At 49.0% G+C, this 24,166-nt stretch overlaps 1 protein-coding gene across 1 annotated transcript in view; it reads left to right on the top strand.

The window, feature by feature from the left end:
* Positions 1-24,166, top strand: part of MSI2 (musashi RNA binding protein 2) — a 534,424-nt gene that overhangs the window by 492,285 nt on the left and 17,973 nt on the right. The window contains exon 11 of the mRNA XM_042782154.1: positions 12,039-12,101. Within this exon, the coding sequence (XP_042638088.1) occupies positions 12,039-12,101 (63 nt within the window). The remainder of the gene's footprint in view (positions 1-12,038; positions 12,102-24,166) is intronic.

The raw sequence follows: 24,166 nt of genomic DNA, 5'->3' as shown, positions 1-24,166 counted from the left end.
GCCTTCATGCCTTAAAACCACCATCATATACTGAAACATTTCTGGGCCTTCATGCCTTAAAACCACCATCATATACTGAAACATTTCTGGGCCTTGACTTCCTCATCTGTTAAATGGGCTGGTCATGTCTTCCTCAGGAGCCCTAGTGGTACAGTAGTTAAAACACTTGGCTGTTGACCAGAAGATCAGCAGTTTGAACCCACCAGCCGTTCTGCTTGAGCAAGATGTGGCAGGCTGCTTCCATAAAGATTACAGCCTTGGAAACACTATGGGGCAGTTCTACTCTGTCCTACAGGATCACTGTGAGTCAGACTTGACTCAAAGCCAATGGGCTTATTTATATATATATATACACACACACACACACACACACACACACACACACATATACAAAGTCTTGTAGCATTGTAACGAAGGAAGGGTCATTGAGACAGTGCATGGACGCTTCTTGGCCAGGGGACGTGGTCAAATAGTAGTTGCTATTATTATGGCCCATGTGAGGGTTATTTTTCTCAGCATCAAGCTGTTTTGTTTTATCAGTGAAAGAACTAAGGCACAGAGAAGGCTGTTCTCTGATCTACCCTATCTACTAGGGCTAGCATGCAGTGATTGTGATCCAGTGGCTATTATAAATCTTAACCTTTTCTGTGGTGGTTGGTAAATAATTGCTGTCCTGAGCCTCCCGAGTGCCTCCCTCACATCCTAGACTCTCCCCCAAGACTCCTCGATTCCATGATCCTCCAATACAAGGGTCAGTGCCCAGGATAGCAGTGGTTGGTTATTCAACATTCAACACAGCAGACAAAAAGGGGAGAGTTGCCCCCATTTCTTAAAGGAGAAAATTTGAGATTCACAGAGGTTCATTTGCCCCTGAGCTAGTGTCGGAGCCAAGGCAGGAACCTGGACTCTGTGAGCACAAAGCCTCGTGGTGCTCAAGGCTTGAGTGTTTCCTGGTCCCTGGCTGGGAGGCACCATAGAATTGGTGTGAGGAATTGCACTGTGGTGGATCCACTGAGAAGGCCCTTATAGAATGAGGCTGCGGGAAAGGCAGGCACGTGTGGAGGCCCCAAGAGAGTTTAGGGTTTGAATGGCTTAGCAAGAGACTCGGTTGGGAGGAAGCCGAATTTTGACTCTTTCTCTGGCAGTTGGACATCTGAAACTGTGGGAGAAGTGTGAAAAATCATTTGGATGGTGAAATCTAGAAGGACCAGAAGGTGAGATCAGTGTGGTTTGCCCTGATCCCCATTGGTGGGAGGTGGGAGAGTTTTCTCAAAGACAGAAATCACTGTCGTGTTTATGAGAAGGTAGGGGTGTGGAAGGAGAAACTCTCAAAGTAGCTTGCTGGCATCGCCCTAGAAACCATGGTCTGGACTTGCTTAGTTTTGAAGGTCTTTGTCTCAGAGAGGCAGGCAGGTATTGGTTCTGTGTATAATGAGTGTCCCTCATCTGTCCAGGAGTCACAAGCTACTGGCATAGGGCAGTGAGGGCTAGATTTGGAATGAACGCCATGTGGCCATTCTTTCCCTTGAATTTGCTGGAGAGAAAGTGATGCTGAGCACAGTGTCCTCCTTGGGCCAGGGGCTGGTGCCAAAACCCTTGCAATGTGTCATTCACTGCTGATGTGGGTCTCCTGGCCAGCCCAGCCATTACCACCTAGGATGGTTGGGCCAAGGATGAAAAGTGGAACTCTCTAGGGCCCTGAAAGGCAGAGATTTGTCCCCTGCTCCTATCCTGGTGAGTTGTCACTAAAAGGGCTAAAGATCTATGTTTTGGTCATCTGTGTCCCAGTGCCAATTTCAGTGATTTTTTTTTTTTTTTTCCCCCTAACTGATTTTAATTCAGTTGGATGGAATCAAAGTGGTGCTACTGTCAGGGAGCTAGATGAGATCATGGTCTTGGAAATAACTGCATCCCCTTTGCACTTATGTCCTTGAACTTGTAGCAGAGAGTTGGAATGACCACCCCTACCCTCCCCCATCCTCAGGGATAAATCCTCTGATTGTCCATCTTCAAGCAAGTCCAGGTCCTTTGAACTCAGCTACGAGAAAACTCTGAAGCAGACACAGGCAGGGACTCCACGCTAAAGGAATCTAAGGAATGATACCCCCATTTTCACCCTGGAAGAATGAGCCATAGCCCCCATTAACCCAAGATCCAACTTAGCTTTAGCCTATTTTTCTGTCCTTACAGGGAGTTGGTTTATGTGCAGCCTGATTCCTGGAACCCCAGTCCCACCTAGGGGGCCATGATGGGCCAGTGAATGTCAGCTCAGTGAGAGCAGGGATTGTGTGCTTTGGTCACCGCTATGGTTCCGGTGCTTAGGACAGTCTTTGGCACGTAGTAGGTGATCAGTAAATATTGAGAAGGCAAGGGGTCTCAAGTTGAGAGCTCAAATGCAGTTCCCTGCAGAAGTTCTGGGTGAATGAAGGTACTGGATGTTGAGAAGGATTGGTAGAAAGGACCCTGGACAAAGGATGCTGGGCCGAGGTCCCCAGATAGGACTTCTGCTACCTGCTTCCCAGAAGCATCCCCGGACCTGAGCAACGGTGCCTAATGCAGCCTTCTCGGATCTGCCTGCACGTGAGAATCCCCTGGGAAGCTTTGTCTCTTTTAAATACTGTTTTACTGTTTTCCGTGAAAGTTTACACAGCAGTTTAGTTTGCCATTCAACAGTCTCTACACATATTGTTCAGTGACCTTGGTTACATTTCTCACCATGGATGAACGTTCATTATTTCCCTTCTGATTGTTGTTTCCATTAATCTGGTTCCCATGCTCCCTTACATTCTCATCTTTGTTTCAAAGTAATTATTGACCCTTTGGTCTCATATAGGTGATTTTTTAAAGAAACACTCTACTTAAGGGTGATACTTATCATTTTGTGAGCCGGTCTGTTATTTAGCTACAAGGTGCAGTTCAGGGTTTGAAGAGTGTCTCAGGATAGGAATCTCAGGGACGCCTCCAGTCTCAATCATCCCTGTGGAGCTTTTAAAGTTCCCAGTGTCCAGACTACACCCTAGACCGATTCTCTCAGGATTTCAGTGCATAGCCTGGGTTAGGAACAGCACCCAATAGGAGAGGGGAGGCAGGAGGAATGCCTATGGAATGCCCACTGTGGGCCTGGAGAGGCTGCGGGGGGATGAAGGGAGCCACTGAGAAGGCACTCCTTGCACAGCCAGTGGCCCCATGTTCTAAGCTGGGGAGACAGGCTGGGTTGACCCCACGGCCCACTCCCATGCTGGAGCATCACTCTTTTAGGAGTGGATCAGAAGCTGCCAAGTGCTTCAGGGTGGAAGGGAATCAAGCCTCACTCTCCCTTGGTCTTTGGAGACTTGGTGGCAGCCAGTGCTGTGCTTGGTTCTCAGAGCACCTTGTAGTCAGAAGGACCTGCAGCAAATGCACACCTTTCATTCCTGGCCCCCACTCAGGGTCTGTATTTGCCTCTTCTGGGGATCTTCTTGTTTCCAAAGGTGCTGCTTGACTTCTGTTTTCATGCGTCCACAAACCCTTTCATCCAAACTGAGGCTCTCTGCAACAAAACTTTATAAAACCTCACAAAGGTTGGATGGTGTAACACACTATCCCTTTATCCCCATCAAAATGTCTAAAGAGATACATATTTCTTTTTATTATTATTATTGTGATTTGGGTGAAGATTTACAGAGCAAATTCACTTTCCATACAACAGTTCACATATACTTTGTCTCATGTCATGGACCACAGTTTACCTCAATGCAACAGCTCCCCTCCCACTTCTTCCCCATAGTTACCTCTTCCCAGTATCCATCCCTCCATATACTCCTGCCCCCTGAGCTCTCTCCCTGTGCATAAGCAGCCCTTCTTTCAAGAGATACATATTTCTGAAAAAATAAGCTACACAGCAAATGGCATCGAAAATTGCCCTGGACAGTTTGGGTGCCGTTTCTCTGCTGTAGGGGATAGCACCCTTGAGACACTTGACCCCCATGCCTCTTTCCTCCCTTAAGCAACTGGGAGGATCCAGAGACCAGGCCTGGAAGATGCCACCCCTGCCTGCTCCTGGCAGACAGGCCTGGCTTTTGCATGTGGCTCCCTCTGCCTTCTGCTTAGAAGGAATATTTGCCGGGTTCCAAATGACTGTCATTTTCCTAGGCAGCTGCACCTTAGGAGTTGCTGGCCCATATACTTCTTCAGTCCTTCCTCCTCCCAGCAGTAGCTCCAGCCTCTCCTCGGTCCAGAGGGCTCATGGCTATATCACTGCTGGAATCAATCCTCAGGGGATGTCAGGCTTGCTCCTTAAAAAGGTTTTTGAATACCAGGAACTCTTCCTTCAAAGCAAAATTTTAATTTGGTCATGTAAATGCGTTACCTGGCTATCAAGTTTTTTTCCTCTTTAGGTCCTCTGGAGGTTAGTGATTTGAACCCACCAACAGCTCTGTGGGAGAAAGATGTGGCAGTCTGCTTCCATTAAGATTCACAACCTTGAAAATGCTATGGGAACAGTTCTACTCTGTCCTATAGAGTCAGTATGAGTCAGAATCAACTCACTGGCAATGAAAACTTTCTCATCAGAACCATTCCCAAAATGTGCCATCCAACTTTTTCCACCCTCATCCCATTGCAGCCTCCCCCTCTCTTTCTTCTACACAGAAGTCAAAGCTATAGATTTCCCTTAAAGAGCCAGCCCCCTCTCACCAGGCAGGCCTGCCCCGGAGGTGTGGATGGTCCTGGGCCAGCCGGAATAACAGATAGCAACGTTTCCAAACTCTTTTAGGACGTGTTTCCTACATTCTGGGTGACAATTTCTTCTTTTTTTGGCTGTCTATTTTGTAGTGTTTGGATTCAGCAAAGCAACATTGCGTTTAGCCAAGAGTGTTTGAAACAGCTATAGAAATTGCTGGTGGGGGAGACACAGGGCGCGCTGGGGAGGGACAGAGAGTGCTTGAAGCAGGCACAATGTGGGGAAAATTGTCTTTGCTAATGGGCCACTTGGGTCTGGGAATGCACATTACAGAGATTCCCTCCAAATCACAGCCTGGCGGGGCCATAACGAACCTCAGAATCCTCTCATCTCTTTTTGTGAGAGGCACAGAAGGGCCTCTGACTCATCCAAGGTCACAGAAATAGGTAGTGACTGAGCCAGGACCACTCCCCGGGGAGTAACTGGGAAGGACAAGGGGCAAAAGATTTCCTGGCCTGATTCTTCACAGCAGGCGGGCAGGGGGCAGTTACCAATGCTTACTACAAACAGAGAAGACCCCCAGAGATTCCTATAAATCAGGCATTCTCTGCCCACACTGCACATCAGAATCCCTGGGTTGCACCAATGATTAAGCACTTGACTATTAACTGAAAGGTTGGCGGTTTGATTCCACCCAGAGGCATCTCAGAAGAAAAGCTGAACGATTTACTTCCAAATGGTCACAGCCATCAAATACCCTATGGAGCACCAAAACCAAAAACCTAACTCACTGCCATCGAGTCAATTCCGACTCATAGCAACCCCTTTGGGTTTCAGAAGCTGGAAATCTTTACGGAAGTAGATCATCCCATCTTCTTCCTTCTGCAGAGCAGCTGGTGAGTTTGAACCGCTGACCTTTTGATTAGCAGCCAATTGCCTTATCCACTATGCCACCAGACATGGAGTCACCATGAGTCAGAATTGACTCCAGGGCCACCGATTCCTTTGTTTGTTTTTTGAAGCTGCAGAGACCTGGGTCCCACCTGATCCAAATGGTCAGGAGTGGGGCCAGGGCAGGGGTATGCTGAAAACCTCAGCTCTGAATGGTAGAAACATTGCAGTGGATCTCAAAGATTCACCAACTGATTTTCAAGAGGACCTTACCTTCCTTGACTTGGTGTAATTACAGTGTGCAGATTGTTGTTGTTGTTGTTGTTGTTGTTATGTGCCGTGGAGTTGGACCCGACTTATAGCGACCCCTCCTTGGGTTTCCGAGGCAGTATCACTACGGAAGTAGATTGCCCCATCTTCCTTCTGAGGAGTGTGCAGATAGGTACTGCAAATTAACTTCTTTAAAATATGAATCTCTTTAAACCAAAGGAGCTCTGGTGGCCTAGTGGTAGATAAGGCATGTGGCTACGAACCAGGAGGTCAGCAGTTTAAACACACCAGCTACTCTACTGTGGGATTGTGAGTTCTTTGAGACTTCAGCCTTCCAGGAGGCCAAGTAACCCTAGTCCTCGTTCTTCATATGGATGAGTGCCATATTTTTTTGCAAATAGTGCACCCATATAAGTCCCATGCACACACATGTAGCATGAGGAAATGATGAAATGATGTTTAAGTTCTGGCATGGTACACCCATACATATCTGGTGACATTTCCAGAAGTGAATTTCAGCTTCATTCACCTTCAAAATGTTACTTTTGATCATATTTGTATAATAAAGGGAATTCTGGTGGTGTAGTGGGTAAGGCATTTGGCTGCTCACCAGGTCAGAGGTTCAAACCCCCCAGCTGCTTCATGGGAGGAAGATGAGGCAATCTACTTCTGTAAAGATTTACAGCCTTGGAAACCCAATGGGGTTGCTATGAACTGGAATCAGCTCAGTGGCAGTGAATGAGTTTTAAACCCAAGGTCCTCAAGCCTGGCTGCACATTGAGATCACTCGGGAAGCTTTTGAAGTTCCTGATCCTACGGCAGTGAGTTTGTTTGTTTGAGTTACACAGGCTGCATCCCAGACCAAATAAATCAGAATGTTTGGGGGTGGGGTCTAGACATCAGCATTTTTTAAAGCCATCCAGGTGACTCCAATGAGCAGCCAGGGTTGAGAAGCAGTGTGTTAGACCCGGAGCAGCGCACTGCCAATAGCTCTGGCACATTCTGCTGGATTATTTCTGCTCCCAGCCCAGCTGCTATGGGCATTTGAGTTTGCCATCCTTAGGGTGGAAGATCTTGGGAATGGAGAGGCTGCTAGACCTCTAGGCACATCTCTGAGCTAAGTTCACCCAGAGCAGAGACTCCCAGCCCTGGCTCTCACCACTGCACCAGGGCATCCTGACCACCATCAACTGATGCTTATGGAAAATGTCCTGCAGGGCTACAAGTAAGGGGACATGTGACTCAGTCCCTGCCCTAGAAAAATGTGTCACTCAGGAAGAGAAATAAGATGAGTACATACAAATAAGTGTGCCTCAATGAGGCAGAAACTGGTAAGTGCCACCAAAGCAATAAAAACAAGGTATAGTGTCATATACAAAAAAAAAGAAAAAAAAACTCACTGCCATCAAGTCAGTTCCAACTCATAGCACCCCCATTGGGTTTCTGAGACTATAAATCTTTATGGAAGTAGATTGCCCCATCACCCACAGAGCAGCTGGTGGGTTTGAACCACTGACCTGCTTCTCAGCAAAACAGAAGCACCATTAACTCCTCATTAGCAATAGGATGTCACAGCTCCAGAAAGTTGAGAAACATGTCTCCTTCACTGGAAGTGGGATGGTAACAGCTTTCATTTGGTCAAATCACTATCCCTGTATTTGTATTAGCACTGACTCCAGAAGCAGTGCTATTCCTGTCACAGAGCGACTTAGATTTCTCATCCTCTTTCACCAAGGACACAGGCCCACGCAGGACCAGAAGCAAAGGGACCTTGGCAATCATCTGGCCTAGTCTCACAGTAGAGAGGAGTAACTCAGGGCCCAGAGAAGTAAAGGGCCATGCCTAGGTCACACAGCGAGGCAGGGGTTGGCCAGGGCTGAACCAGGCTTTGATGCCAAGTCCTGTGATCCTTCTGTTATCCCACTCAAAGGGCAGAGGAGCCTCAGACAATGGGGAACAGAGCTCTGGGCCTGACCACCACTGAACAATGGTGTGGCACCTGCCCAAGCCTAGAATTCCACCATTAATGCTTCATTCTTTTGTACCCAGCTGCCCTCTTTAAATGTAAGATTCCCTAACAGGAGAGCACACTACCTTTCTAATAGCCAAGTTCTTAATATCCAACCAATAGCTATTGAGCCCTCTAAAAGTTTATCAACAAACTTTGTTGTCTCCTTTCTGCCACATTTACTACTAACATCTAGAGGTGGGAGGCCACTAGGCTATGCCAGCTTACCTGAGCCAATCGTTGTTAAAGTAGAACAGAGTGCATATTCTAATTATGAGCTATGTCAATTTAACATCACCAAATGGATGTTAAAGGAGCTCTGGTGGCACTGTGGTTAAAGCATTCACCTGTTAACCAAAAAGTCAGCAGTTCAAACTCACCAGCCACTCCATGAGAGAAAGATGTGGCAGTCTGCTTCCATAAAGATAATACAGCCTTGGAAACCCTATGGGGAAGTTCTGCTCTCCCCATAGGGTTGCTGTGGGCTGGAATTGACTCAAAGGCAGTGGGTTTGGGTTTGGTTTGGAAATGGACGTGATGGAGTCATAGCATTATGAAGGCTTATGAGATCACTGTTATCAATAAGGAATTCAGGCCACCTGTGTGCTTATAGCTGTCTGAGCATGTGGCCACTGTGGAGAAAGCAGGCCACCCCTGCACAGAGAGAGTCCTGTCCTGAAGGCAAGGCTGAGGCCCAGTAGGCTTCCGCATAATGACAGCTAACACATGGACACTTTCTCACTGCTAGGCATTCATCTAAGCACTTTGCATATATTCATCTAGCATTAATATGTCATCGCTTACAGATGTGGACATTGAGGCACGGAGAGGTGAAGCAGTTTGCTCAGAGTCACACAGCTACTAAGTGGCTAAGGCAGGATTTGAACCCAGACAGGCTCCAGAGTCTGTGTGCTCACCCACCTCCCAGGAAGGAACCTGGTTACCTCCTCTGAGTGTTGGCCAGAGCCCTCCCTCCACTTTCCTGGCAGCGGAGGGTGGATGGTCATCTCCCACTTCAGGCAGAGGGTGCTAGAGCAGCAGCAGGTGCTTATGGACCAAGCATTTGGGCCTCAGCCCCAACGAACAGCTCTGCCAAGCCTTCTGCCTAATTCCCTGCTGTCCCCCTCACACCTCTTGCCAGGGCAGTTGCTTTCTCACCTTGCCAACCCAGATCCCCTCTCCCTTCAAAACAAAATGAAAGAAGGTTCCCAGGGATGTAACCCAGATGCTAGGAAGCCTGCCACAGGGGCCCCCAGCCTCCTCCAAGTCTGGGGATAAATGCTGAAGGCAGGATCACAAGGTGAATGTGCAAGCTTCTCCTCTCCACCCATCCTAGTCCTTCTAGGGCAGCCCTGGGAGGGGTGATCTCCACCAGGCTCCAAGTGCTGGGTCTCCTGACCTATCCTAGCCAAGGGTCTGTCTGGAGATAGGACAGCTTTAAGCCAAAGCCAGAATTCTTTGGCCTCCGACAACCTCTATTTAGGACAACCCTACCCACACCCCCTTTCCTGGATCCATGCTTGCCCATCTCATAAACCCAGCCACCAAGAAGGCCTGGCCTTGGAACTCAAACCTCAGGGCCTAGCTACCAGATCACAAGAAGAACATACTTGGGGTGACCACTGAGGGTAGAAGGCCTAGCAGGATAGAAGGGGGCCATGGGAGTGGCTAGGAGGAGATCAGGGCCAGGATCAAGGATCTCTGGGTCAGGAGGTAGGGTGATAAGGCACTGTCCCCTCCCTCCAGATCCCAAATGCTGTGGAGACCCCTGGGAAGAGGCTAGGTGGGTCATTTGGGGGCAGTGGTCCTGATGTGTCAGAGGAAGGAGCACAGTGATGCAGAATGGGAGAGCCTCTCCTGGGAGGGCTGGTGGCCGGGTTCCCTTTGTAAGGGGCAGATGGGTGGTTCTTGTCCTCCTGGCCCCCACCCCTCATACCTGTCACTCTGGCTTACCCTGTGTTGAGATGTTGAGATTAAAGTCCAGCCCTTGGCAGTGTCGGATGCCCAGTCTCCAGCAGAAGCCCTTATCTGACATTAAGGATAATGGATTTCTTTTCTTGGATAAGTTTTTCTTTTTTTTTCTTCCCCTTTCTCTTCAGACATTTTGTCTAAAATGCACTCAACTCCAGAGAACAGACCTTTTGTTAACGAGTCTTTTTATTGACTAAACTCCCCTCCCCCAGTTCTGTCACCCTCTCCCTCATCACCACCACCTTTTTGTGCCTCCAAGGAAACCTGTAAGTTGGTCTTTCTTCTTTCCTCCACCTCTCTTCCTCCTCCCTCAAATATCTCCTGAGCTTTGCGCCTGGTGGGGGGAGACCAGGTATGCTGAGGGCTGGGACAGTGAGAAATAACTGGACTTCTTCCTTATTTTCTTCAGCTGGTTCAGCCAGTACCCACATCTTCAGAAACCTAGAACCTGCCTGGAAGAAATAGGGCAAAAACTTGGTGGGGAAGGGGGTTCTTTCCTTTGGTCTACCTCAAGACTCACTGCTGCCCCCTGGGGGAAAGGGATGGCGTCAAGGGAGTGGGGAGATGAAGTCCCACAGCCAGGGACAACCAGTACATTGATTTCACCTGGATCTCTTTTTTTTTTTTTTTCCCTTCAACAGCCCTATTACCATATTTAAATGCAAGTATGTCTCTCTTCATTGGCATTTTTAAGTAGCTAGCCTGACCTTTTTAGAGTACCTTGTTCCCTTTTGAATTTCTTTTCCCCTAGTAGTTGGTGTAGCTAGGACAATAGTTTTAGAGTTTAGTGGGCTTCTAGTTTGCTCTGTTTGGGGCTGGGATCTCTCTTTCTCCTCTTTGTCTCTCTCTCCTTTCTTTCCTCTCTGCATCTTGCCCTTAATACTTCATGTCCTCCTCCCTCTTGTCCTGTAGAAATTCTTTATTTGAAAGGCTCAATGGCTGAAGTTGGGCAGCTCTGTTGGGAGCTGTTTCTTGACTTTGCAGCTGGCTCAGGCACATCATTTAAAACAATAGTCGTTGAAAATAGGTCTTGGGGTCAGCCCTCCAAGTATCTGCTCAGACAGCAGAAGATGGTTTTCTGTCTCTGTGAGTGGAAGTGTCTGTGTGTACACATGTACCAAAAACCAAAAGCCACTGCATCGAGTCAATTCTGACTCATAGTGACCCCATAGGACAGAGTAGAACTGCCCCATAGGGTTTCTAAGGCTGTAAATGTACGGAAGTAGACTTTCTCCAAAGTGGTTGGTAGGTTCAAACCACTGACTTTTTGCTTAACAGTTGAGTGCTTTAACCACCGACCCACTAGAGCTCCTTGTGCACATGCTAATGGCTGAGAAAATCCTAGGGGGAGGGTGACCCACCTCTTCCTCCACCTGGACTCTGCAGCCTCCTTGGACCTCCTTGTCCTCCTGACTTCCTCCCATTGCTAGGTCAGCCTTGCTGACTGCTGATTTCTTAGACTGCACAACCTTCATGAAGGAGGACTCCAGAGAGCTCTAGGAGACCCTCCAGTGCTGGCTTCATCTGGGCTGTGGGGCTTAGACAGAAGAGCCCCATAATTATACCTCAGGAGAGAGAGAACAAAGCCACAGGGCTCACCCCACGTAAATCCCCCCCAGCCCCGTGCACACTCTCAATAGTTGGCTTCGTGTACACACATTGAGCCAGGGCCCCCCAGATGTTTCACCCTTAGGCTTCCGGTTCTGGCATGGAGTTTTGACAAAGTCTGGAGTTCACATGGCCAAGCAAACCTCCAGGGCCTTTGGATAACAGCTAGAGCTGAGCCGTCTCTTGTGCAAAGTACCCGTCCTGGCCATGAAGCCATCTCACATACTTCCTGCCTGAAGTTCACGCCATCACTCATCCGGGACCCCACAAGGAGCGCAGGCAACCAGCCACACTTGCCCAGCTGTGGACAACCCCTGGGGCATCCTCGTGCATCAGCACAGGATCAGCAGGGAGCTGAGTCCAGTTCTTGAGAGCAAACCCCCAGCAGTCCTAAATTGCTTTTGTGTGCCTTCTAGACCCAGTTTCTAGGAGTGACCAGGGTGCTAGAATCCAGTACACCTAAGGATGCTGTGCCTTCCAGAAGCCTAAGAGCCATTGATCTGTGTCCCTCCTCAAAGCTGACTGTGCACCTCCCTTCCCACTCTTGTCTTTTGTGTGGAGGGTGGGAGGCAGGTCTGGCTTCGTCCTTTGGAGGTTGGCTCCTTGACCAGCTCCTCTCTCTCCCGCCAGGCTTCCCAGCAGCAGCTTATGGACCAGTGGCGGCGGCGGCGGTGGCAGCAGCGAGAGGATCAGGTAGGAAGGTGTACGGGCCAGGCGACTCCCAGGCATGCCCCAGTGTGCAGGGGAAGGTAAAAGCCCTGTCGGATCTGTGTGGCTGCATCTGTCCAGCACTCCTCTCACCACAGCCCGGGGCACTAGGGCAGCTCCTAGCAGGGACATTCATGGGGCTGCAAACCAAAGGCAGATGACTGTTCTCTCATTTAATAAAGAAAACTTAATTTCCTCTTGACTCAGGACTTCCCCTTCACCGGACAACCGGCTTTGGGGTACCTGGGGTCCTTTCTCTCCTTGGCTTGTCCCGGTTCACAAGGCCCCCTTCCTTGGACCAGCCAGACTGGTTCAAGGTTGTGAGAGGGAAGCCCAGACAGAGCCCATCCCACAGGCCCTGGGGCCTTGGAGCAGCCAGCCCCCTCAGGGCCCCACCTGTACCTGGCAGGTGGGCGAATTGATCTGGCTAAATCCTTGACCTCAGTGAATGGGCTGCTGTCCCCCAAGCCCCTGTGGCACTTTAGGACTCTCTGAGCAGAGACCAGAGAGCTCCTGGCCTCCCACTGCCAAGGCCATTGAAGCTTTTTCTCCCAGGCAGTTGCCCCCATCCTTCCATCTCCACAACCAAACTTGTAGGAGATCTGGAACCTCTCGAGGGCACTGTGGGGTCTGGCTGAGCCAGGATTTGTCCAGGACACAGGCCTGAGGGGGGCCTTTTGTCCTTTTTCTCCAGTTGCCCTCTGCCTTCCTAGGCAAGCAGGGCATGTGCTGTGGCTGGGCTCCCTCTCCCACCCTGGCCTTGCCCCTCCGGATACTGAGTGGTGGTTTGCAGCTCTCCCCCACACCCCAGGACAGGGCACTGGAGCACCCAGGGAAGAGCTTAGTGTCATGAGCCGGGGGGTGGGGGGAGTTGGTGGTGAGGGTGCCAGGAAGTGGGGCATAAAAAGCCCAGAGGGCAAATGCCAAAAACCCAAACCCACGGTGATGAGAAACTGGCCCAGTGAGGCCCATAGAAAACATCAGTCACAATCCGTTCCATGCAAACTGGCACTGCCTTGGAGCTACAAAGGATGCACGTCCCTGATCGGCCATTGGGGTTTATTTGGAGGGGGTCAGAGAATTCTCTGGGGGCTGCTGAGGGACAGTTTGCCAGAAAGCTGAGGGGCACAGCCTGGCAGGAGGGTCCAGCTAGCTGGATACCCTTCTAGTGTTCCTCGGATTCCCCAAGGCCCACCTGCCCTCTGGCCAGTGTCCCTTGGTACCTGCAAGTCCTGGGGGAGGAGTGGGGGTGGGGCACCACTGCCTCATGTTTCCTGTTTCCGTTTAGTTTTTTAACTTGAGTGCTTTTTTGGAATCATTATCAATGAGCCTTGGTCCTGTGCCTGGTTGGGGGGAGAGATAAAAAGAAAAATCTTGAGATTTGTTGAGTGTTGTTGGTTGTTGTTTTCTCCGTTCAGTTTCTTTCTTTTTATAACTTGGATTATGAAACTAAACTTTAACCCAAAATTAACCCTGCCTCTCTCCCTACCCCTGGTTCTCCTTGACTTCATGGCAAGTTTAAAGGACAGCATGGGGTTCTTTGCAAGTCTGAGAATAGCTTCCCCACCGCCTGTGCCCCCTCCTGCTACCCCCACCCCCTCCTGGACCCCAGAGACAGGTGGGAGTCCCCCCCCCCCCATTCTAACTCCTAACTGCCAAAGGTCAGACCCATCAACCACACATTTTTAATTTCAGGATCCGTGATGTTTTATTTGTACCCATTTCCATCCTGAATGAAGCCTCCCTCAGGCCATTTTAGCCACTCATTGCTGCACTGTTAGTGAACTGTATTCAGGAGTGCTCCCCAGACCACCTGCCCACACCAGCCTGGGTTAGTGCAAGGGGTGAATCCTCAGCTCCCAGTGCCCACCCCTAGGGTGCAGGCTCAGGAAGGAAGGAGTGCTGCACTTAAAGGGCACTGCCCCCTCAAGTGCTGCCTGGGGTCAGGGGCTCGGGATCAGTCTCAGGGCTGTGACAGGACTATGGCCACCACAGTTGGACCACTGCAGGGCAGAAGACACGTGCCTTGTGCAGACAGGGTGCCTCAGCCCCGACAGCTCCCTACCTTTGGACCTTGACTGGGTGACAGGTTAGGGAAGGAAGACCTCTCTTCCTTTCTTTCTTTTAACCCATTTTGGCCTCTCAGATCTATCCCCTCCCTCTAGAAAATAATCTGGACTCCTGAGCCCGGCAGGCTGGCCAAGTGTTTACCTGTTGTAGTGGCTCTTCTATGACAAGAACTCTTTGGCATGTACGTGAGAGGGGCCACCCAGATGGGTTTGTATTTGTGCATCAGCCCAGCCACCTTTGCAGCCCAAGAAGGGTCACTGAGGGCTGGCTACCCAGATCCACCATTACCAGCTCCCACCACCCTGCCCCACCCACCCCAGCTCCTCTCCAGGTACAAGGACGCTCCCTAGCAGCCTCACTACTGGAAGTCAGAAGGTGCTCAGTTGCATTCTTTCGTAGGGAGACGCATGGTGCAAGGACAGTCTACTAAATACCTACCTTGGGCTTGGTACCGTGATAAAGCCAGTAGGTGATTCCTAAGAAATGCAGCATGGCCTCTGCCCCCTAGGGCTCTCAGGCTTGGTTTAGGGGTTTGGCAGCCCATGGAAGGCCTTTTCTCGTCTTTCTTTTTTCTAGCTCCACCTGTTTTATTTTTCTTCCATTATTACTTCCTGGGTGTGCTTCCCAGGTGGGTCAGTTTTGCTCAACATATTGGCAACATGTATGTGTCAGGGCTCTGGTGTCAGGGTAGGGGGTCCAGGGGGGCCTTGAACTCTGCACCCACCTCTGCCAACTCCTCCTGGCCAGCCTGCCCACCTTTTCCTAATCCGCCCACACAATGAGGTGAGCAGGACTCAGATGACCCACCAGGGGAGGTCCCTGCTGACTCCTAGATAACTTCACTATCAGTGGTCACTTTTTGTTTACCTTCACCTGGTAGTTTGAAATGCCATCTTTTCTTGTGCTCAGTCTAGAAGTTTATTCATTTTGATCGTATTCATTCAGCTTCAGTAGCCCCATCACGTCTCACCCAAACCTAAGTCCAGTTTGGCAGATGCTTCCCCTCCTGCCTCCTCCCCGCCCCAGGTGAGGGAAGTGGTTTGGATTTGCAGGCTATCTGAGCTCTGGGTGACAGTCCAGGTGGGTCGGTATAGCAGTCTCAGAGCTTCAGAGCCCCCTTGCGCCCCAGCCCCATCTCCGGCCCCAGCCAGGACCCCTTACTGTACTTTATACTTGCCAGCTTTATTCCCGTCTAGTAACATGAGCTCCCTGATGGTGGCGGTGAGTGTGAGCAGTTATGTTTCTGTTGTCTTTTCTCTTGCTTGGTTGGGGCTGCGGTGAGAGTGTCTCTGAGGCATACTTTCCTGCCTCTCTTACACTAGGATCTGCACACCTCCTCTCAAACATTCTTCTGAGCACGCTCAGCGGGAAGGTTTGTCCACACCTATTAATCCTCTCTCAGTGTCCAGCTTCCTGTTAGTACCAGCTGGTTTGCATGTTTTTGCTTGTTCAGATGAAACAGTTCAAGAAACAAACTCATATCCAACTCTCGAGAAATGTCTTTTTTTGTACACTTTCGTTTTCAATTTTTTTTATTATTATTAGTTCCAACTCCAAAACACCTGTTGTCCAGTAAAACATTTCACACCTGCCCTGCCTGTTCTTAGATTGTATGTATCTGTGGGACTGAACTAAATGCATGCACTGTAGTAGATGTACCAGTAGCTGTAGCTGTAGTTGTAGAACATGCATTGTTGAGTTGATATTACAGAGGCTCCGACAGCTCGGCATGGCTGTCTGGAGGATAGGGTGGGGGGCCAGGAAGAGAAGGGACTCCATGTTTTCTGTGTTGCCAAGGGGCTTTGATCCATCTTCTCGCCATCAGCCACCACCACCTCCCCTCACACTCCCTGCTCCCCCAGTCCAGAACTGGGTCACCACCCTCAGCTCTAGCCTTCCCAACTGAGGATCACGCCCAACATGAAAGAGAATGGCACCAGGGCTAGAAGGCATCTTAGAGTTTCTTTCTTGTTCTTGTCTTCCTCATATGGTTCTCGGACAGAGCAGATCTTTCCTTATTTCTTAAGACCTAGCAGCATGGCTCCTCCAAGCCCCTCTCCTCCTGAGTCCTCTGTCAGCTCACAGGTCCTGGCAGCAGCCCTGTCTATACGGGCTACTCCTTGGGATGGAAGGGAGTATGAGAAAGGGACTGGGATCCTAAGGTCCTCCGTCTGCAGACAGGGATGCATTTGGTCCTAGTGAATGTTGGTGTTTCTTCCTATGGTTGGTGAAGGAAAAGGAGCAGCTTTTAGAACTTTTAGAAGAGCTCTCCAAGGGGATGGGGTGAGCATGGGGACATTCCTAGCCTGGAGGTTATTAGGGAAGAGGGATGGAGGGAGGGAAGGAGGTGGCATCTGGAGTATCCACAGAGGCCACAGCTTTCTTCTATCTCCCCAGAAAGGAAAGCTCCCTAGGCAGGAGAGGAGTGGGGCTACAGCCTCTGTCTTCAACTCAGAGGCACGTGTGCTCAATCATTGGTCTTTGGACAGACTGTCTTCCCAACATCCATGGCGATAAGCCATAAGCGAGTGCCAGAGGCCACTTAGAGCTTTGGGAGATGTCCCTAATCCTTAAAAGTTGGTGTCAGGTGGGATGGCATTGCCTCCTTAACCTGCTCTCTTAAGTAGCCAGGTGGTTGGTGGCTCTCCAACTCAATGTGGCAGGCCCTGGGAGCTGCTGGAGGAAACAGGTGACCTGTACCTTTAGGGTATCTTGTTGTTGTTGTTGTTATGTGCCATCGAGTCGGCCCCGACTCATAGCTACCCCTCCTTGGGTTTCCGAGGCAGTATCACTACGAAAGTAGGATTGCCCAACCTTCCTTCGGAGGAGTGGCTGGTGGGTTTGAACCACCAGCCTTCTGGTTAGCAGTCAAGTGCTTTAGCCACTATGCTACCAGAGCTCCTGGGAGACAGAGCCCAGAAAAGGTCACAAAGTCCACAAGGCCCCAAATGGGTGTGTGGTGATGGAATGAAATGGTAGCTCAACAGAGAGCAGCAGCTTCAGTGCTGCAGAAGCCCACAGCACCATGGGAGTGAACAAGCACTGAGTCGCAGCAGAATTCAGTCCACCCCAGTAGAATGAGGGCACTCAGGCCAGGAATAGACATCTGGAGGCGCCTTCCCTCTGGCTTGGCTGTCAGCGGGGTGGGGTACTAGAACTGTCAGGCTGCCGGCTGCTGAATCTGCACGTTGACCCTGGGCTGGGATGGGGAGAGGGGGACAGAAGGCAGAGAGTACAGGAAATCCCCTCCCACTGGCCTAAATCCTGGGCCTGGCTCTGCTAGGATAATGAATTACTAAGAACCTCTGTTCCCTTGGGTGCAATGAGCAAAAGTAAAATTCAAATCAGAGGAGAGGATACATCATTTAGCAAAAGCCAGGAGCAAAATGTTTGGGGTATTTTCCACAGCCACATTGCCAGCCTCTGCCTCAACTGTGTTGTGGGGGGTGAAAGTTGGTGTCCAGCTGCTAGAGGGGTCATGGAGCTGTTTGGGTGAGTTGTGGCATAAGCTTTAGGGTTTCCAGATGGTTCTTTTCAACAAGCATTTGTGAAGGGTTTGCTTTGTAACTGGACACCAAGGATCATAAGGACAGATCGCACTTCTTGCTTTCAGTGGCCTGAGAATCTAGTTTTCACCCCTGAATGCTTGTTTCCCACAATGCATTGCTTTCTGGCCTGAAAATGGCTGTTGTCAAATTTGTTCCAAAAGGAAGATGGATCAGTGTGCTGGCCTTTGTAGATGGCTCTCCTGGGCCTCTGTCAGTGGGATCCATTGTCCAGAGAAGGGGAGGGCTGGAGCACGGCCATCTCTATCGCATCCCACCCCCAGCCTCTTTCAGGCCAGCAGCAAGCATCCTCTGGGACTACGACCCCCATGCCTGAGTCATCTGGGGGCAGAGCCATGCAGACACCCTCTAGCTGGGATTAAGGCACATGTGTAGTTCATGGACTAAAGTCAGCACAGTAGCCCAGAGGGCGAGCAAAGCTGTGACCCATTAGCACCAGCTGCTGCAACCAGCCAGACTTCCTGGAAGATCTTCCATGAGCACAATCTCTCAGTCCACTGCTTTGTGTTCTGGGCATGGACACCCTGTTTTCCAGTTTGTTGTTAAATTTGTCATTTCTGGGAGAGCCAGGACTTTCACCAGAAAGAGCCCTGCGTGGTGGTTCTCAGTTACCCCAGTGAATCTGTAATAAAGTACAGAGCTGCCACTGACCTCAGCTTCATTTATTTTCCAAGGGCTTTTGGACCAACCCTGTGGAGGATAAAATACATCAGGTCTAATCAATAATTTTGTAATAGAAATACTGTGTACTTGATAAATCAACTCTAGTGCAATTAGTCACTAGCCTTGAAGCCCAGACTTAAGTATAAGTTAATCCTCAAGTGAATGAAGTGGAGGAATGCTAATGGTCTTTTAAATCAGTGGAATTCTCTGCAGTAGGTGACACATCTCAGCCTGTCCCTGGCTGCCTGGCCTCCTCATGCCAGCTCAGGAGCCCAGGCCCAGCCTTCTGGAGGAAGGGTAGAAAGCAGGGAGGTACCCTGGGTTGTTCCATAAAAGCAGGTAGACCAGAACAGAGAGGGGGACAGAGAGACTTCCCTTGCACCCTGGACTGGGAAGGGACATTGTGGGGCTGGGGAGCCCCCCAACCCTTGTGAACCCACATATGAGTGAAAATCATCAAAAGTGCATGTGTCAGAATATCACGGCTCATTCTGTTTCTGTAGGGCTTTGAAATTTCCAACACTGTCATGTATATTGGGCTGCTACCCCATGAGGCAGACAGGAAGGAAGAAGTTTGGGGCCTGGTTTGACAGGTTTGAAGGATCCCTAGTGTCACAGTGGTTAAAGCACTCAGCTGCGAACCAAAAGGTCAGTGTTCATATCTACCAGCCACTGTGTGGGAGAAAGATGTGCCAGTCTACTTCCATAGAGACTTACAGCCTTGGAAACCCTATCAGGTAGTTCTACTCTGTCCTGTCAGGTTGCTATGAGTCACAATCTACCTGACAGCTATGGCTTTGGACATATTTGCTTTTAGATTTGTTTTGTTTTTAAATGAGAAAGCCAGACTGCACAATGGTTATATGACTGTTCTGGTTACCTAGTGCTGCTCTGACAAGAAATATTCCACAAATGGGATGGCCTTAACAAACAGGAGTTTATTCTTACAATTTGGAAGCTTTAAGTTCAAGTGCAAAGTGCCAGGCTCTAGGGGCTGGGTGAAAGCCCTTCAACCTTGGGGTCCAGCTCTGCCTCCTACTCCTGGCCCACTGGAGCTAGAGGCATTTCTTCACTCAGGCAGGTATTGGCTGCTGAGGCTGAGAAGCCCCAAGGCTGACAAGTAAAAAGGCACAGTCCCAATGTTACCAAACCACATGGCAGGCCATTAACTTAAATCCATTGTAAGTCCCAAGGTCGGCAGAGCATAGCAGGCTGCTGAGCAATGACACGGCTACATGCAGGGTCCAAGCGTGCCACAGGCTAGAGACCATTCCCAAGGCTTCTCCTTATATACAGGAAGCAGACCACATACCCAAAGGCAGCTACCCAGCTGCTTGTGGTAGATCCCACCATGGAGCTGATTGCCAGTCTCCTCATGGGGATTAACTACCACCAGCTGCCCAGCCACTCAACCAGGCCCAGCCAAGTTGACACACAAACCAAACTAACACAATGACTTACTCACAGTCCATGTAGCTGGCTGCCCTGGGGGCAGAACTTTGGTCAAAGGTGAAGAGCCCTGGACTGGACCCAGGTTTGGTCTCCACATGCCCAGGTTTGCTCGTGTCGTCTGCCGCCCAGGCACCCAGCAGAAGCAGGAATGAAAGATGTGCTGGGAGAGCCCGAGCAGCCACAGGTTCTTAGGCTGAGACCCCACACTCATTCACGTGCAGGTTTCAGAGCCAGGTTCAGGTCACATCTGCCACAGGGTTTAATTCAGCAAACATTTATTAAGTGTATAACAAGATAGTTATTGTATTAATTGTATCAGGCAGTGTCCTAGGCCTTTGAATCAGAATCCTTTTGGCTATATCAGAAAACCCAGTTTAGTGTGGCTTAATATTATAGGGGATTTATTGGCTCACAGACTATAGGCTCCATAGAAGAGTAGGCTTCATGTATGGTCTGTTCAGGGTGCTTTTTCTATAATTCTGTTAGCTCTGCTCTCCTTCTCATTGCAATATTTTCTGTATATTAGTGTTCCTCATGGTGGCAAATGGTTGCAACAGCTTCTAGCCTCTGTCTAAAAGAAAAGGGAGGCATAGAATCCAGAATTGTAGCAAAAGTCCAGAGCTTTGTACCATTTGCCTAAGGCCTGCTTACAAGACCCAGTCACTGAGGGTGGGGGTCCACCCCTTTCTAAGTGGAATGGATTTTACACTGTGGGGTAAAGGTGAATTCCCAGAGGCAATTCTGGGTGCTGGTAAGAGGGAAGAGGGGGAATGATAGTGGGTCACTAGCCAGTGAATGTCCACTGCAGCCCTGAAAGGCCATAGATGGATACCAAGCATAAGCCGTACTCTTGACCTCCCAACGTCGTGTGGAGACGACTGGATGACTAAATATGATGTGACAAGCACAATAACAGAAGCCTGTTTGATGAACAAAAGGAGAAAAAAGGAGTATGGAATTAGCTTTGGGAAGTGAGGGAGAGTTTCACAGAGAAGTAGTGACTATCTCAACTTTTAAAGGACAAGAGCGAGCTTTCCCAGGGGTCAGGGGACAGCATTTGGTACAGAAATCACTGAGTCACAGAACAGTAGAGTGAATTTGAAGTCCTGCGAACAGTTCATTCTGGCTGGAGAATAAAACGTGATGGGGAACAGCAGCAGAGGAAGCTGGAGAGCTGGGCAGAGCTGAGTGGGGGGCCCTAGGGACTGTGCTAAGGAGTATGGGTTCCCACAGGCACTAGAAGCCTTTGAAAAGCCTGAAATCAGGTAGTGACATCAGATTTGTATGTAAGACAAGCCTTGACAGCAGTGTCAAGAGTGCATTAGACAGGAGGGGCTGGAGGCAGGGTTACGAATAATTCATGTACATTGTACATGTTCAATAAATGTAGCGGCCCAGTGAGAGATGCTGTGGACCTTTCACTCTTAACTCCCCTCCACCACTACCCCCCCCCCAAAAAAAACCGTTCCATCAAGTCATCTCTGACTCATGGCACGTGTGTCAGAGCAGAACTGGGCTCCACAGGGTTTCCAGGGGCTTGTAGTAGATTGTCAGGCATTTTCTCTGAGATACCTCTGGATGGACTCAAACCACCAACCTTTCAGTTAGCAACCAAGTATGTTAACTGTGCCACCCAGGGACTCCTCACTTTCACTCAGTAAGCTTACTAACCATGGGCCCAGCATCATGCTGAAGGCTGGAAGGGGATGCTGAAGAATTCCATGGCATGGTCCTCTTCAACAGGCTTCCAGTCTTGTGGGAGAATGTAATCTATGGAAGTAAGAGCTAGTCTTTGGTAAGGACTAGAGTCCTTCAGGGGCAGAGAGCACTAAGCAACCAGGGAAGCTCAGCGGAGGAGATAAGACATCAGTTGGGCCTTGAAGGACTTAGAGTAGAAGGCAGGAGGACATTTCAGGGGAGAGACCTTGGATAAAAGCTCAGCAATGGAATGAGCAGGCCAGTGGGCGGGATATAGGATTGAAGAGGTAGAGATAGGCTGGATTCCAGGAGACCTTGAAAGCCAGGTCCATATAGTCCTATTGGTGGGAGGTTCGTATTCATTATGGCATTGGAGCTCATTACAGACAGAAACATCTAAAGATTATCTTGGCAGCTGCCTACAGAACACAGCCTGACCCCTATTTTTCGAGTCTGGGCCTGGGTTTATAACCTAGAGCAAGGGGAGTGGAGCATGAAGGCAGACACGGGAGGGCTTTCTATCACCAGACACCACTTTCTCTCCTTCAGTTTTAATCCTTAGTTTCCTGTCACTCCCCTTTGCTTCTGCCACCAAGTTGTTGTTCATCCTCAGTTTGGGGCTGTTGGTGGCCATTGCCCCCATCCTTTCTGCCAGTCCCTTTCCCTCTGTCTTTGTTCCCTCTGTTAAAACGTGGCTCCAGACTGCCAGGAAGCCTAGCTGATTAACCCCACCTGGAGCATCCCTACCTTGGCTCCTGCATCCTCAGCACAATCTTCTACCTTCAGTCCTCTTCCTGACTGCTCAGTTCTCCTGAATGAAAGGTGAGGTTGTGAATTCTTTGAGACATCAGCCTTCCAGGAGGCAAAGTAAGCCTAGTCCTCATTCTTTGTATAGATGAGGACCATATTTTTTGTGAATGGTGCATCCATATAAATAACATGCACATACATGTAGCATGAGGAAATGATGTTCAAGTTCTGGCATGGTACACCCATACATATGTCTGGTGACATTTCCAGAAGTGGATTTCAGCCTCATTCATGTTCAAAATGTTACTTTTGATCATATTTGTATAATGAAAGGAGCTCTGATGATATTAGTGGGTAAGGCATTTGGCTGCTAACCAAAAGGTCAGCAGTTCAAACTCACCAACCAGCTGCTCCTTGGGAGGAAGATGAGGCAATCTACTTCTGTAAAGATTTACAGCCTGGGAAACCCAATGGGGGTCACTATCAGTCGGAATTGACTCAGTGGCAGTAGGTTTTGGTTTTGGGGATTTTTTTTTTTTTTTTTTTTTTTTTGGTTTGTATAATAAAGGTATAAACCATGGTCAAGAAGTCATGGATTGAGTTTGGTTGTACCCCAGTAATCAGAGAATAAACAGTTGAAACTGTGTGTTTGTTTCTATTAATTTGATGATTATATCCCCATCGCTTTTGAGTTATCAGCTGGAACCTTTAACCGACAGAAGCCTGTCCATAAATCACATGCTATCAATTGGAAGCATAAACAAAGTGAAACCTGCTCTAGCATAAATGGTATCTATTCAATCAGCATGGACATAAAAAAAGATCACATTTGGCTTCCAACTCTGGCTTTTAATTGGAGGAATAAGCAAAGCAAAACCGATACACAATGGCTCTTGACTCAACAGTTGAATTTGAACATCTCATCAGATCATCTTCAGTGAAACCATTAAGCAATATTAAGTCTGCTTATTTCATAGTCTAATTATATCTTATTAGTGCCAGTGTCTTTGATCAGTGATCATGAGTCACCTTAGCCATATGCTTGCAAGCATATAAAGAGACCTTGGCTTCTGTAACCTCACATTTGAATTTTGCGATCTCTTTACTAGAACCAGCTAGTTATCTTTTGTGCACATTTTTCAGTTTGCAAATCTAAATCTTTATGTCAGGAATTAAATGCAAGTCCTACACTGTCGCCTTCAAACAGAAAATCAACGCAAGGGCCGAAGAAACAAGCAACAGAGCTGCAATGAAAGAGTTCAAGGTTGGAGAGTCATCCACTTGCAAATGGAGAAAAGAGAAGAAGGAGCTAGAGAAAATGAATCCATGAAAATCCACACATAGTGGGCCCAAAGCAAAATGGCCTGAGGTTGGAGAATGACTTGAAAGAACATATTATTTCCTGAAAGGAACAAAATCAAGCTGTCTCTACTGTTGTCGTTCAGATCAAAGCAAAGCTTTTGGCAAATGAAGGAGGAATTCGAGATTTCAAGGCAGGTTTCACCTGGATTTCTAAATTCATGAAAAGGAATGGCCTGTCCATGAGAATGAGAACCACTGTAGGCCAGCAATTTCCAGATGACTGGGAGCAAAAGATAGTCAACTTCTACTAAATTTATCACCAAAGAAATTTCTGAACTCAGTAGCTTTGCAATGGATGTAGTTAATAGGGATGAGGTTCCGATGTCTCACAACATTCCAGCCACCAGGACTGTAGCTGCTAGGTACGAAAACTATAGCCATTATAACAACTGGGCACAAGAGGGTTTGCTTCACTCTAGTCCTTGGCTGCACTGCAAGTGGGGTGAAATTAAAGCTAATAGTGAATTTCAAGAGAATTACCACTGTTCA

The sequence above is a fragment of the Orycteropus afer genome, unplaced genomic scaffold (assembly GCF_000298275.1).
Source record: "Orycteropus afer afer isolate SDZICR_OR568_19922 unplaced genomic scaffold, OryAfe1.0 scaffold00249, whole genome shotgun sequence".
Taxonomy (NCBI): domain Eukaryota; kingdom Metazoa; phylum Chordata; class Mammalia; order Tubulidentata; family Orycteropodidae; genus Orycteropus; species Orycteropus afer.
The sequence above is the reverse complement of the archived record's forward strand: the minus strand, read 5'-3'. Positions and strand labels throughout refer to the sequence as shown.